This window comes from Nesoenas mayeri (genome assembly GCF_963082525.1).
Source record: "Nesoenas mayeri genome assembly, chromosome: 3".
NCBI lineage: Eukaryota > Metazoa > Chordata > Aves > Columbiformes > Columbidae > Nesoenas > Nesoenas mayeri.
Genome location: NC_137544.1, coordinates 20,102,104 through 20,116,344, shown reverse-complemented (window position 1 = coordinate 20,116,344; position 14,241 = coordinate 20,102,104). Strand labels below are relative to the sequence as shown.

The 14,241-nt window shown below is 34.5% G+C and overlaps 1 protein-coding gene across 1 annotated transcript in view; it reads right to left on the bottom strand.

The window, feature by feature from the left end:
- The window catches only part of PXDN (peroxidasin), a gene marked incomplete at both ends in the record, with an annotated part of 84,540 nt that overhangs the window by 50,473 nt on the left and 19,826 nt on the right, over positions 1-14,241 (bottom strand). The window contains 2 exons of the mRNA XM_080342528.1: positions 5,695-5,766; positions 7,401-7,472. Coding sequence (XP_080198654.1) covers positions 5,695-5,766; positions 7,401-7,472 — 144 coding nt within the window. The remainder of the gene's footprint in view (positions 1-5,694; positions 5,767-7,400; positions 7,473-14,241) is intronic.

Below are 14,241 nucleotides of genomic sequence, written 5' to 3'. Positions count from 1 at the left end.
TGCTGGAACTCATAGTGGTTTTCACATTGACTTGAAAAAGGGCAACATTTCACAATAGGGCCTAATAAGGAAAAAAGTGGTAGACATCTGATGTTCACCTCATGATAACTTTGGGGGACAATATGAAGTAGTAATTTTCCTTTGAGTCCAAATTTAGTTTTACAGTGTATTGCTTGCTGAGAACCCAATAAATAAACCCAAATAAAACATGAGGCTCAAATGTGCTTAATTAATATAGACTTCTGAGTGAAAAGCAGATTTCTTCAATAATAGAATAATTAATAAGCAAAAATCTGCAAGTTTCTTTAAATGCTCAAAACTCTGAACAAATTAAACTTGAAAAAAAAAAACAATAGTGTCATGTGAAATTACTGTAAAAACTTTTAAAATAATTTAAAATAGAGAGAATGTGTATATCACACTTATTTTGGCTGTGGAATTAATCTATTTGCAAAAAACATCATTTCATGGGTATTCAAATATTTGTTTTGACTCAGATTTACCAACTCATTTGAGGATCATAGTCATTCCAATTTTGTCTCTCCCTAATTTTAATCTGTGTGATATCAGATTCCTATCTTATTTTCCAGTGATAGTTTCAAATACACCATTTCTTCCCACTCCTTAGAAAATTTCAAAGACTGAACAGCCAAAGTGTTATTTACCTTTCTTAATACACTCCACTTGGCTGTTCGGAAATTCCTCTTATTTCTCTGAGTGTTATATGTCTGCTCAGACCAGTGAACCTGAGTGGGCTATAATGCTTTTAATAATTAGCGTCAGTTAAGTATCTCTTGTGAGTATGTGAAAAATTTTATTCAAGTAGTTTGAATTAATCAAATTAAAAAAAAAAAAAAGTTTTACCAGAATCACTGATGCAACTTTTATTTACCCTCTGCAGACAAAGTAAGGCAGAGTGAAGAACAAGGGTGGGTTAGAGGCAGACCTGGATAATTACTTTGTAGTTTTGCAGACTTTTACCACCATACTGCAGGGAAGGGAGTAGTCTTTCACATCCACTTTTGAAGCTCTTACCAAGCCACTGTGGTAGGACTTCATTTGGGATTGAACTTTAAACCACAAGTTTTTCCATGTTGATCAGAAAACCCTCAAGCTGCAGGACACTCAGCTGACCTCAGTCCATTCTGTCCCCCCTCCACAGAGAAATCCCAGCCACCCCAAGGGTACAAAAAGGTATATCCTGTGATAGATGGTTAACCACATTTTCATTTAGTCGTGTAGATGTTTCCTTGAGGATATTAACAGAAAGATAAAAAATTACATGCTTGCCTAATGAAGGAGATGACAGAATACAAAATACAACTAAGTAGAACTCATTAAAAATATTTATGTCTTTCTAAAATGCTACTGTGCCTAACAAGTGAAACTGCACTAAAAAAAACCAAAACAAAACAAAACACACAACTCAACATTTACATGTTACATGTTACCAGTTACATTAGCAGAAAACTGATTTCAAGTATAATTAAGGACAAAGTACTTTATAATTTGATTTACCTAAAAGCTTTATTACAGAACTGAATTGTTAGAGTTTTTGAAAGGATTAATACACAGTGGATTAAGATGTGTTTTCTGGCAATTACTACTAACTGTTTTCATAAGAGGTTAAAAAAAAAAAAAACAACCCTCTTTCCAGAAATGTAAGGAAAGCTGCTAGAAGCCAGAGGTACTGGTTCTACACGTGGGAAATGAACAAAAAGTAGGTAAAAGGTTATCATAAAATTAGAAAAGAAGCAGTTTATATTAAAAAGTTTGACAGATACCCTAGGAGGATAATTCTAGGGTTTTATGGACTATATTGCAAGTCATGTGATTTAAGGAAAGTGAAATCCAGATACGTCTGTTTGGAACAGGAGAAAAAAAGATGTTCGAAGTAATGGTATTATCATGCAGTGTAGAGTAAATAAAGCAAATAAATATAGCAAAGAGATATATATAGAGAGACATAAAAGAGACAGTGTGTGGAATCAGCAACATGAATTGCAAAGAAATGAGATCTGGAATCACAGGAGGTATTCAAAGGAAAAAGTCACATGACCGTGACAGCAATGGCAGTGGAAGGCACAGAAGGAAATGTGACCTAGTCCCATTTCTGGAGGGTGAGGTGAGCAACTTCGCACTTTGGCAACTTACAGCCTATCTTCTACCATTATTACTTGCTTCGCCAAATGCAAAACAAATCTCCCATGTTACTTTTTAGTACTTCCAGAAAATATACATTTCATACATTCTTAATTTCCATTTATCATTTGCTTATTGCACTGTTGCCATGTGTGATTCCTCACCTGTCCGTTTCTTACTAAGTGAACATGTCTCAGTGTTGTTGCCTAAGTCATTTTCATTCCCCATTTTTATTTCCTTCACTTTCTTGACACTCACTTCTAGTTTACTGCTATGTAAATCAAGCATGTTCTCTTTATCTGGAAAGCTCTTTGCAATCACTTATCTATATTTTATGTCTTTCCATATACCCGCCCTAAATTCTTTCCTTTTAACTTAACCTCATTGTTTCCACTGCTGATTCCAAAACTTCTAATATCCTACACGTTAAAACTGTGTGTCTCTGCCTCCAGCTCCCAATTATCTTCTGTCTCGGAGAATAAACTGTTGACTTTCAGGATTGGGAAGGATTCTCCCACCAAGTTTCCACAAATGTGCCTGCAACTATATTACACAGTTGGGAAGCTTTTCTTTCTCATCTTTCTGTACTACCACCTCTAGTTAGTAAACTCAATAACTCACAGGATATCAATTAAATATATTCAGTGTACCATATACATCACAGATACATACACCTTGTATCAGGAGCAACAAATTACAGACAAGTTAACAAGTAGTTTGCTCATATGACAACAACTTTTAAAGTTTATTTCAGACAAGACTGTTTCTATAATCCTTTGCAGAGAGGGAATGTAAGGCAAAAAACATTATACGGAATCACTGAAGTGCAGAAAGAAATAATATTATGAATGAGGTTCAAGCTACTAATGCCTTTTTGATCCTTATTAAAGAACCCTATTACCAACACTAAGATATATGAAATAAGAAAGACAGGCAGAAAAGCAGAAATAAAAAGTATCCTCTTGGTTTCATAGCAAAACAATAGTAATTACTTCTATTTCTTTCCAACTTTTAGTATATGAATTTAAAGACAAATTATTACCACAAACAGCAAAGTGAGATCACGCAAGACTGTTTACAAAACTGTCAAAATTTAAATTACATAAAGAACAAGAAAATAAATAATCCTAAAAAATAATATTCAAAAATCATATTTGCATAATTTTCTTTTTCTAATGTAAGGAACAACTTTTACAATAATATTTTTAATGCAAAGGAATTGGGAGAAAATATTATTACTCTGTCAAAATTTGTTGTCAAGACAAACAATTCTGAAAACATATACAACTGATAGAACTCTAATCTGAATTTCAGAAACAAACAGTACAAAGAAGCACTTGAAATTCCCAGGACTTCTTTCGGCCTTGATGGAAAAACCTTTGTTTAAAAGATGGAAAACTCCAGCAGAGATACAAGAATGGGCCTTAACATCTCTCTCTCAGACTTTTAAAAGTATATTTTTATACGTATTTATATAACTATATTTACTAATAGTTATATATTTTATGTTACTATATAGTTATATTTCACTAAATCAAAGCCACTGAGAAATGAGAGGTTTTCTAAAATTACTCAGTGAATTATACATTTTCAGGACCACCTGCAATCTAGTACTTCAGTCTTCATAAGAACATAACATCAGGGACTAATGATCTCATTTTCTAAAACAGGACAATACAAGTTAGATTTGCAAATATCCACAGGATCAGGCCATTCAAACCCTCCAATATTTCATATGACTTGGTTATATAATATTGAATTCTGAACAATATTTTTGACTGTTAATAAATAACACAATTTTCATCCCCCTAATTTCTACTTTTGTTCATCCTATTGGGAAAAAGTAGTCTGTTCAGTTTCCTTTGTTCCATTGAATACACTTAGCATGTACTTACTTGGCTAACATTTTCACAGCTGAACTGTATTTATCTGGTACATTTGAGTCTTCTGTATCAATATCTGACCAGTACCAGTATTTTTATAACGTTAAGGCTATACAGTTCAAGGCTGAACATTTATATCACCATTGAAATAGGTAAAAAGATCTTAAGGTTTATTTTCGCAAAACAGGGGATAATGGCTTTAAAGAAGAGCTCTCTGCAGTTGAATGCGTTACCACAATGAACTTTATATCCAAATTTTCCAGGGAACAAGAAGAAGGAAAGAATCTTCCTCTCAACAGTATATCTATATGTGTATATACATAGATATATATATATAAACTTCACTACATGTATATGAAAACAAACAACACATAGTTCAGTTATCTCTTTTCACTCTTCTATTGAACTGAATGGAGTCCATAGATGAGCTTTATCTCAGGTTTACTACAGCTAGCCAAAGACAAGCATGCCAAAATCAAGAACTAATAAGAACCAAGTAGTATTTCTGCAGAGTTGCTGACTATGGAAGGAAGCTTAGCCATCCTGAATTAGTAGACCTTACGTACTCCACTACCAGATCCACCATACAAACACACGTTGTAATAAACACAATCATCATGGACTTTAATAATTCATTGGGGATAGACTGTTCAGTATTCTTTTTCCTTTAGTTCAATAGAGTTTAAACAATACACATAAAAATGAGACCATGAAATGTAATCAAACACAGTGGGGAAAACTAGGTAATGTGTCTGCACAGATTTATGGGATTTTTATTTTCCTCCCTTCTCCAACATCCTTAGAGACACTGAGGCAGCATTCTTGAAAACCAGATGGAAAAAATAAGCTTCTAAATTGTTTTCAAAACAATGAAATCTCAGGGGGACCATTTTTTTCTTTACTGTCCTCAAGCAATGATCAATACTCCAAGACAGCGGAGTTAAACTCTTCTATGTGACACCACACGAGGTGGACTCAAGAGACTAAAGCTGAGAATCCACAATGACTTACTATTCAACTAAAGTATTTTTTGCAGATAAAAATAACATTTTTAATGCTTTCTGTTTATTCAGATAATGAATACATTTGGTATGTTTGTTGAAAATGGGAGGAGATATTCTTAAAATATACAAGCTGCCTGAAGACACAGACCTTATGGTCATACAGGTACTTTTCTATTTTGACTTTGACTTGATTTTTCTCTTACTATTTTATACTGAATCCACTGACCAATCTATGAGTATTTTAAAAGATTATGTAAGCTACAAGTTTCTGTAAACATCAATCCTGGATTAGCTGCTTTTAAACCACTTTTCAAAACATAAACTTAAACAGTATTTGTGTGATGGTTTCAGTGAACCTTTAAAGAAGTGACCTCCTAAACCTCTAACCATATGCCATTTTAGATTATCTTTAAATTGCATATACTAAAAAGCAATTAGTAAGACCTTTAAAATCTACTGCCTAAAGATATCAGTCTTATATTAGCAAATCTCAAATCATCTACTTTTAGAAACAAAGATCTATAGTTGTCCTCACCTCATAAATTAATTTCACATATTTTTCAAAGCAGTTTATCTGCTGAGATAGTGAATCAGATTAAAACACTTTCCCATTGAAGAAGTTCAGTTACATATTGATACAAAAAAGTCGCATTCATTTAACTTACAGATATTTCAGATTTTCAAGGTCTTCAAATGCCCCACTAGGTATTCTTTTGATTTGATTGTTGTTTAGAAGCCTGTGAAAAGAAATAAACAGCTGTTTACTTTAACATACTTGAACAGTAGAGAAAAAAAGAAGTATAATAGTAGGTGTAAATGTAGCAGTAAAATGAAAATTTAGTAACAAAAGAAAAAGCTTTTTCCCTAGCAGTAACTGTTAGAAGAAAAAAAAATGTGATGTGCTTACAGCTGTTCAGCCACTACTACTCAGGGGAAAACTAAAAAAATTAGACAAAAAAAAACCCCAAGCTAAAAACTGGAATTATGTGGCTTTTTGTGGGTATCTGAAATGAAGATGAAGCAAAAAAAAATCCTCGTCCCAAGTCTACACAGGGGGTTGAAATTAATAAAATTGACATTAACCAAGATTTGTCATTAACAGGTGCATTGAAATGACTTTTCTTAGATGTTTCTTGGTGGTATTGTGTGTACTGGGCACTTTACATAATACAGGAACACAACTATCTGTATTTACCGATTTGCCCTCATCTGTCATGCAATGGTTTTATGAAGAGAATGGAACCCAGACTTAATGAATCTTGTCTTTAATTGGACTTGTAGATCTTGGATCAGTGATTTGAACAGTTAAAACTTGAGTCTGGATTCTGACGGAAACGGGGATTTGAAACTGGGGATCAACTGCCAACACAGATATGATCAACGGTGACTGGGAGTAGGGATAGCTAGTAAAAATGTCTTGGTAGCACAGATTTGGACAATATACTTTTTGGGGAAAGTCACATCATTTCTTCTGATGTGAACATACACTACAAGATGCCTCGATACATTTTTTTATGTTCATGCAGGATAAATAGATAGTAACAGCCCCAAGCTCACTGGTATTATTGTATTCTATTTCAGTTCATACACTACTCGTATTCTATTTCAGTTCATACACTACTCGTCTTCTAGAAAACAGTCAAATTTGCAATCGTAAATTACATACACTTATAAGTATGAACAAGTGTCCCTTGTAATTCCTCCTCATGTCTGCTAATGTAGTAGAGAAACATACACGCATCTGTTCAAAAGTTGATGTTTGGAGGAATGACAAAGGACATACTCTTATAAGTTAAAATAATAATACACATACTATTGGCAATATGGGTTTGTAAAAGTCTTTTAGAAAACATCGACTTCTCTTCACAAATCTATACGTTAATAGAGACATCTGTAAAAGGAAGCTCAGTAGGAACAAAACCATTTAACTTCTGGCAGTCTTGTTGAGCACATTAGAATAGCACAGTTCAAAACATTACAGTTTGTCACATATTTTGTAACTGCAACACATTTGCACATTTGAGCCTTTGAACAGCTTTGACATTACTCTGTTTTATTATGTGATATCCCACCAAAGTAATTTTGCACAGTTTGGAAAAAAAACTATAGTAAAGGTCTGTATTTTTTTGTATTTCCAATTAAAGAATTCTACTAGAACATTAGGATTTAAATAATTTCCTTTTTTATTCTAATAGACACACACCTGGTTTTGCTTTCATTGCTTTGGGCTTAAACCTCAGTCTCTCAGCTGTGTTAAAACTGAAACGTGTGAGACTACTTACCTGTGAAAAGTGAGCAAATCTGGCACATTACCAAATCAATCTTATTAAATCAAAAGAAGAAAGCGCCTTAGGGTTGATAAAGAACTTACAGTGTGTTCAGGTTTTTAAGCCGTCTAAACTCTCCAGGCTGAATTTCTTTAATCCTATTAAATCTTAGGTCTCTGTAGAATAAAGAAAAATAATCATGTTATTAAAAAAAAAAATCAACATATTTTTTCATTTGAAGAACTGAACTAAGTATGAGTCTTTTGTGATCACCATGACCAGTCTTTGTCCATAAACTACAGCTTTTAACCAAAGGAGAAAGCAAAACAAAACCAGACCCTGCTTTGACAAGTTTAAGCAGAGGACTGACCAAACCCAGCCTCAGCAGTCAATGCTGAAGGTTGTATCTAAGTTGGACACGTGATGATGAAGGATGTTCTCTTCCACAGTGAAGCATCTTGTAACTGGATGTTGAATTGTATTTCGCTAAATTAAACTGTCTTTGTATTTTAAAAGTTGCTTGTAAATAATACAGTGAAACAGATACAGAAAAACTGGGATCAAAAAAAAAATCAGGGAACAAGAGATGGCTTTCAAGACTTATACACCACTTCATTCTTCTGTTTTGGGTAAGGGGGCTTAAATGCCTTATATTGGCCTGCATTTAAAACTGTACATCCAGCTGCATGAAGCTATTGATTTTCTTATTTAATTTTATTTTGTCTTAATTTTTGATATGTTTTTAACATATTCAATTTGCTGTTCTATCCATACCTTAATGAGAACTTGTCCCCTGAGAGGGAAACTCCGATTTCCCAAGCAAGGTGCTGCAGAGCAAGCAGGGACAGGGAGGAGATGGCAGCAGCACACAGGTGTGGGGAAACACTACGGCTGTGCCACTCTCACATCTCTCTCCTGATGAAAGAAGTGGGACTTTACCACCTCTGCCCACCTCCTTCCCTTGCCTGGCTCCAAAACAAAACCAAACCAAACCCAAACCAAGCCAAACAAACAAAAAGTAACAATTTTCTGCCTGATTAGCAAACTGAAAGAGCTTCCTGGGAGGTCACACAGGTGAGAGAGGGACTGTGACGAAAGACTGGGACCAGGGGAAAGGAAGGTGTGAAGCAGATCTGGCCTCTTTCCTAAGAGCAGACCAAGGGCACCAGGACATTATAGGGTCTGGCAAGAGAACAGGAGGGAAGCAAATGGAAAGTTAAGTAAAATCTGAAAGACATTTACTGCACTTGTCCTTCCTAGAACACACTTATCAATTGCTTCCAAAGAGTAGGACAGAAACTTGTCTTACCTTCAATCTCGGCACCAAAACTAGTCCTAATAAAAACACAAATATGCAATGCATTGTAACAGGTAATATGTTATCAAAAAGTCCTTCTGGTATTTGACACTTAGTCAAAGGAAATATACAAAAGCAGAGAAAAAGTCAGCTGCATGCTAATCCCATAGAACACCAATGACTGAGACTGTAGGTAATGGCAGGTGTAGTTGCCTCAAGTCTTTTGCGAAGTCTGTACTTCAACATCATTCCTCCTGAACTGGCCAACAAGGGCTTGTTCAGCTCTGGATAATGGCCTCAGAAGGACTTTTTCTCCCTAAGTGTTTTAGGATGTGGCCTACTATTCATTATAAGGAAAGGATTAGAGATGGTTTTGTTTGCATTACACTCCACCAAAATATTTGACCAGTGACTGGAATTAACTAGGGATGCAAACTGCTATCCCTTATTTAGATGTGTAAACTGCCTGTAGACATGCGGGACAGCCCCCTTGCTCAACTCTCAGCTGAAGTAAGGACTTCCAGATCTAGAGAAACAAATTGTCACACTGTGAATTTGCTCTTTACAAAAGCACCTTCTTTATTGCAGCTAAACAGCATCATGTTTTGTTCATCACACATACAAGAAATTCTCACTTACGACACATGAAACACCCATGCACTTGGTGAGAAAGTGATGCTGTCTACAAGCCACTGAATCTGAGGTGCTGAGATTTTCTAAACAAGCATTGAATATCATAGCCTGCACTGAGAGAAGATACAGCAGATCCCTCTGTGAGCATCACTGGACAAGACATTCCACTTTACTGAGAGCTTTCTATAGATTTTCTGAAAGTTTATTGTGTTTAAAGTAAGCATTTTAATTTTAATTAAAGTGATCAAAAGTGCAAAAATCCAATATTCATGAATGAAATATGGAAAACTGATTATTTTTCAAAAGCCTCAAAATACTATTCCAACTAACAATATTTAGCTCCTAAACAACACAGGACTGCTCAAATTATTGTTTGTTTGGTTTTTTAAGTTCCACAATTAAAAATAAAACTTTACCCAAAGTGGGCATAGACAGAATGCAGAATGTCTTTTTAGATAGAAAAGAATATACATTCAGCCATATGAAAAGCAAGCTCATTCTCTATAGTGAAGCAAAGCTGATAAATAAGTATGTAACTTTGATGAATGCAATGAAGGAGCCAGTGCTCTGAGTTAGCATCAAAATGAGCATTTGTCAAATCCATTCCACAGTAACTCACCCAGATAACTAGGGATTAGCAACACCAATCAAAATCATTTATATTATTTTACTATTGTTGCACATAGTGATATTTTATCCCAGCTCCTCACACTATTTCCCTTCTTATATGAAGTTGTTAATACTAAATAGTACATCATGTTTGAAACCTGACCTATTTGTTTTCATTCTGCGTGGAGGTATTAAAAAAGAGCTGTAAAAAAACACAGCACACAAATTTTCTCCAGAGCCCAGTACATTTGATATTTGTAAGTAAAATGTTTCATAGAAACTTATGATGACAAAAATACATTTTTAGAACACTTAAATATATGTTTTGTTTCAAGTTAGTACTACAACTACATTAAAATTGGAGAAAAAAAACCAATGGTAATCTTACTAAAATGTAGGATTGTGATTTTGGTACATTCCTTCAAATGGGAGCTCTTTCTTCAAAGGAAGTAACATTTTTAAATGTTAACTTGAAGTTTTTTCAGCAATTTTTCAGCACAAAATCCCACAAAATAAAGAATGAGGCAAATCACAAATGCTACTCAAAGAACGCGCAGCTATTTTTCTCTCTAAATTGATGTAATTATACTTCATGAGGTATTTCTTGTACACAGAAGTTAAGTCATAACCACTGTAGATTCCTCAGGAAGAAATTCTGTCAAGCTGTCTTAACTTCCTTATATAACAGGATAATAAGTCAAGTAGATAAAGGAAATAGAGTGTACATTGCACACATCAGTTTAAGGGTTTTGACACATTTGACACAGGCCATTCACATAAACAAACCAGAGAAATACGGTTTAGAGGAAATTTCTGTTAACCAAGTGTTCAACTGGTAGGGGAAAAGAGGATAAGCAAAGACTAGTTATTGAACTGAAATGCTATATCAATAGAACTGGGCAGAAATCTCCCGTAAGTTATTAAATCTTTTTAAGACAAGCTTGGTAAAAAGAAAATATAAACTCATGAATTTCACAGATGTTGGCAAATTTGGAGTGGCTGCAAATACTCTAGAAGATGTTTGAAATTAGAAATGAATCTGAAGTTATAAATCCCTGAGAAGTGGAAATAAGTAACTGAACGGCAACGAGACAGGGAAGAATCAGACAGCCACCAGCTTTTTCAAAGCAAATTAAAGTCTCCGTAAATGATTATATATTTCTCAGGCTTGAAATGTCATTCTCATTCTCCTCTGGTACAGAAGCCATGTCCAGCTTATGAGAACTGACCACATTCCAGGGGACAGGAGAAGGGCTCAGAACACGTAACAGCAACTGGAGCTCAGGAAAACATCCCCTCGGAGAGTGGACAGCAGGAGCAAGGCTGTGTTATTCAGCTGTGTTAGGCTGAATAATGAGTAAGGATAGCTCTGTTAGCCCATTACAATCCAGATCCTCAGAGATTTTGTATTGCTTAAATAATGTGTGGTTAATCAGCATAATGAGGTTTCTTGTCTGGTTTTTTTCAGACTAGATCCCGGTCAACCACACTGCCACATGACTTCTTACAAAGCCTGTTCCCTGCCCATTCATCTCTCTCTTCAGGGCTCAGCAAGCCTGATTGCCACCGGCTGGCTGGGGTGCACCAAAAGGTTAAATCAGTAGACTGAGAGAGTCCACCCCAGTTGCTGACTGTCATTTTTCCCATTCTTAATCTCTAAATAATAAATGAAACAACCAATAAAAATGATGCAAACACCTAGGATGATGGCATGGGATTTCAGAGTAATGTAATCACTTTTGCATAATAATCCAAACCTAAGTGTCATGCGTTCAGTTCTTCAAATAAAAATCTAGTAAACCTAACTCCTAAATCAGATTGTCTCCTTTCTTGTTTGTTTCACACTGAAAACATTTACTTCTTAAAATTATACCTAGGCAACATAAGAATACTTTTAAGGAAGAGCATGCTATTGCTGCTTTCTTGTATTGAATTCTCTAAGCTTGTGGTCCTGTACCTAAGCATCTTCCTTCAAAGAAATTCTGTCTGACCTCCCAAAACACTTTGCTAACAGTGTTAGCTCTCATTTGCAAACACATCCACAAGTAACTACATATTTAAAAACAGAAGAGCCATTACAACAATAATGATCTGTCTCTTTTACATAAAACCCTAAAACTTGTCTTTCTGTTAAATCACAAAAACATCCTAAATACTAACAACTGCCATTTTCCTCCTTCCTGCAGCCCTTCACAGCTTAACTATTTATATTGTAAAAATACACTTCAGCCATACAGACTCCCACAGAAGCTCAGCCCATCACTGTGAAGCATTACATCTCCCTCAAATAACACAAACAAAACAACATGCCGATGATACCAAGTAAACCAAATACTCTCAGGACTATTTTCCTGGCCCTGTATCATTTGGTCTGTGATAATTCATGGAGCTAATTCGGAGCTATTTATAAAATAAATAAAGCAATAACTACTAAAAGTCATTAATAAATATTTGAAATATAAAAATCACACACGATACACAGCAAACAATACAGCTTTCAAATATATTGACCTTAAACATCAAGCAACTTACAAGAAAAGTCAACTAAAGAAGTTTTATATCACACTGTTTAAAATACAGGAAACCCTTTTATGGAAAGGACTGGTTTTACTCAGGATAAACCATGTACTGAAATTAAAATTATAACTTTTTTATAAAAAATACTTCAAGTTCGATCTTCCTTTATTCTTTTGGTTTTTAACTATTGAAAAAAAAACAACATACAGGGAGAAGAGTTAAGGCTTTAGATTTCATTACTTTTATAAATACTAGACTGGGTGTACTTCAATAATCTTGATTCAAATTCCTTTTGCATATGTTTGACTTCTAAAGATTCTGTTGCTTTGTCAAACTAAGAAAAATAATGAACAGTTCTACAACTGATTTAAAGAGGGGTGGCCAAGGCATCATTGTGTACCCCTGTCATGCACCTCAGAAGGTGGCCGCCTGCAGATCAAGTTGTGGATACTCAACACCAAAACAAGTCAGAATTCTTTATGAAAAGAGAAAATTTTAGGCACGATGTGTAATTTCATCTTCTGTTCACAGCCCTCCTGATTTTGATAAAGATCAATGCAAAAATCCTTTTCAGATTAAAGAACAAATTTTAAATAATACATTCATTTAAAATCACAGAATCATTTTGGTTGGAAGAAACTGTCGAGATTATTGAGTCCAACCATTAACCTAAGACTGGCACTAAACCATGTCCCTAAGAACCTCATCTACATTCATTTGCTACTGTTTTCACTGCGCAGGCTCAGGAGGACAAGTAACTCATCTAACCAAGCATTCATTGCTTGTGTTAGTACTAACCCTAAAAAATCCTGACTCTAAAAAATAGGTAATAAATCACATTAATATGTTCATACTGAGAAATACCACATGAAAATCAAACTGAAACAAACAAACAAAAAGAATTCCAAAAAAAGTAGGACTTCCAAGATTCTCCAAAACCAGTATTCATCAAGACAGAATAAAGCCAAAGGATCAGATTTACCATTGGCAAAATAGAACAATGCATTTAAACTCAGGTTTAGAAGACAAGCATTTGTACTAGTCTATCATATTAAAAGCATCTGATTTCATACTTTAAATCGAAAATATTTGTATATCTTTTAGCTTTGGACAAGAAAAAGGCAATGTGGATGAAATTAACATAGTCACATAATACCCTGATGTTTGAAACACAATGTTGAGACATTATTGAGTTCTTTAATCAATCTTCATTAAAAAGCAAAATACTGAAGCATTTACCAATGAAACCAAATCTTGATTTTTTTATTAGCTGTGATGATAAGTATCTCATTACCTTATTTCAAGGGTTGAACAGTAAAATATTGATTTAGGACACAAATTAGCTTACATTCAGAGATATTTCATGAGATAAGCAAAATCACCACAGCAGCAAAATAGAAACATCTGAAAGGATTCCACCCTCTTCCAGTAAATCTTAAAAACTGAAACGTTCTCAAATGTTAATTGTGGATCATAAAAGAACAAGCCCTGTGCCCAACCCCCTGCCCCAAAGGCAGATACTTTTAAAACGTCTAGTGAAAACTGTTTAAAGCAAAAACTCTTCATCTCTATGTGATTGTAAACTGTACAGTAAAATAATCTTTATTATTTTCATTTGACAAATTAAGAGGAGGAGGTGGCTTACCCAACCAAGGGTAAGAATCAGCAGAAACAATGCAAACTACTTTCAAAGGATGGATTTATCATTGTGACAGCTTTCTGATATTGAGAGAAATAAAAACCCTGAAAAATGTATATGTCAAAAGACAATGCACTCTTATTCATTTTCATCTGTAAGGCTAGTTCTGAAATGTTTATGAGCAAGAAGTCCCAAAACAGAAAAATAGCAATTCCTTCAGCTGCATGACATATACTGAATCTGGAAAAAA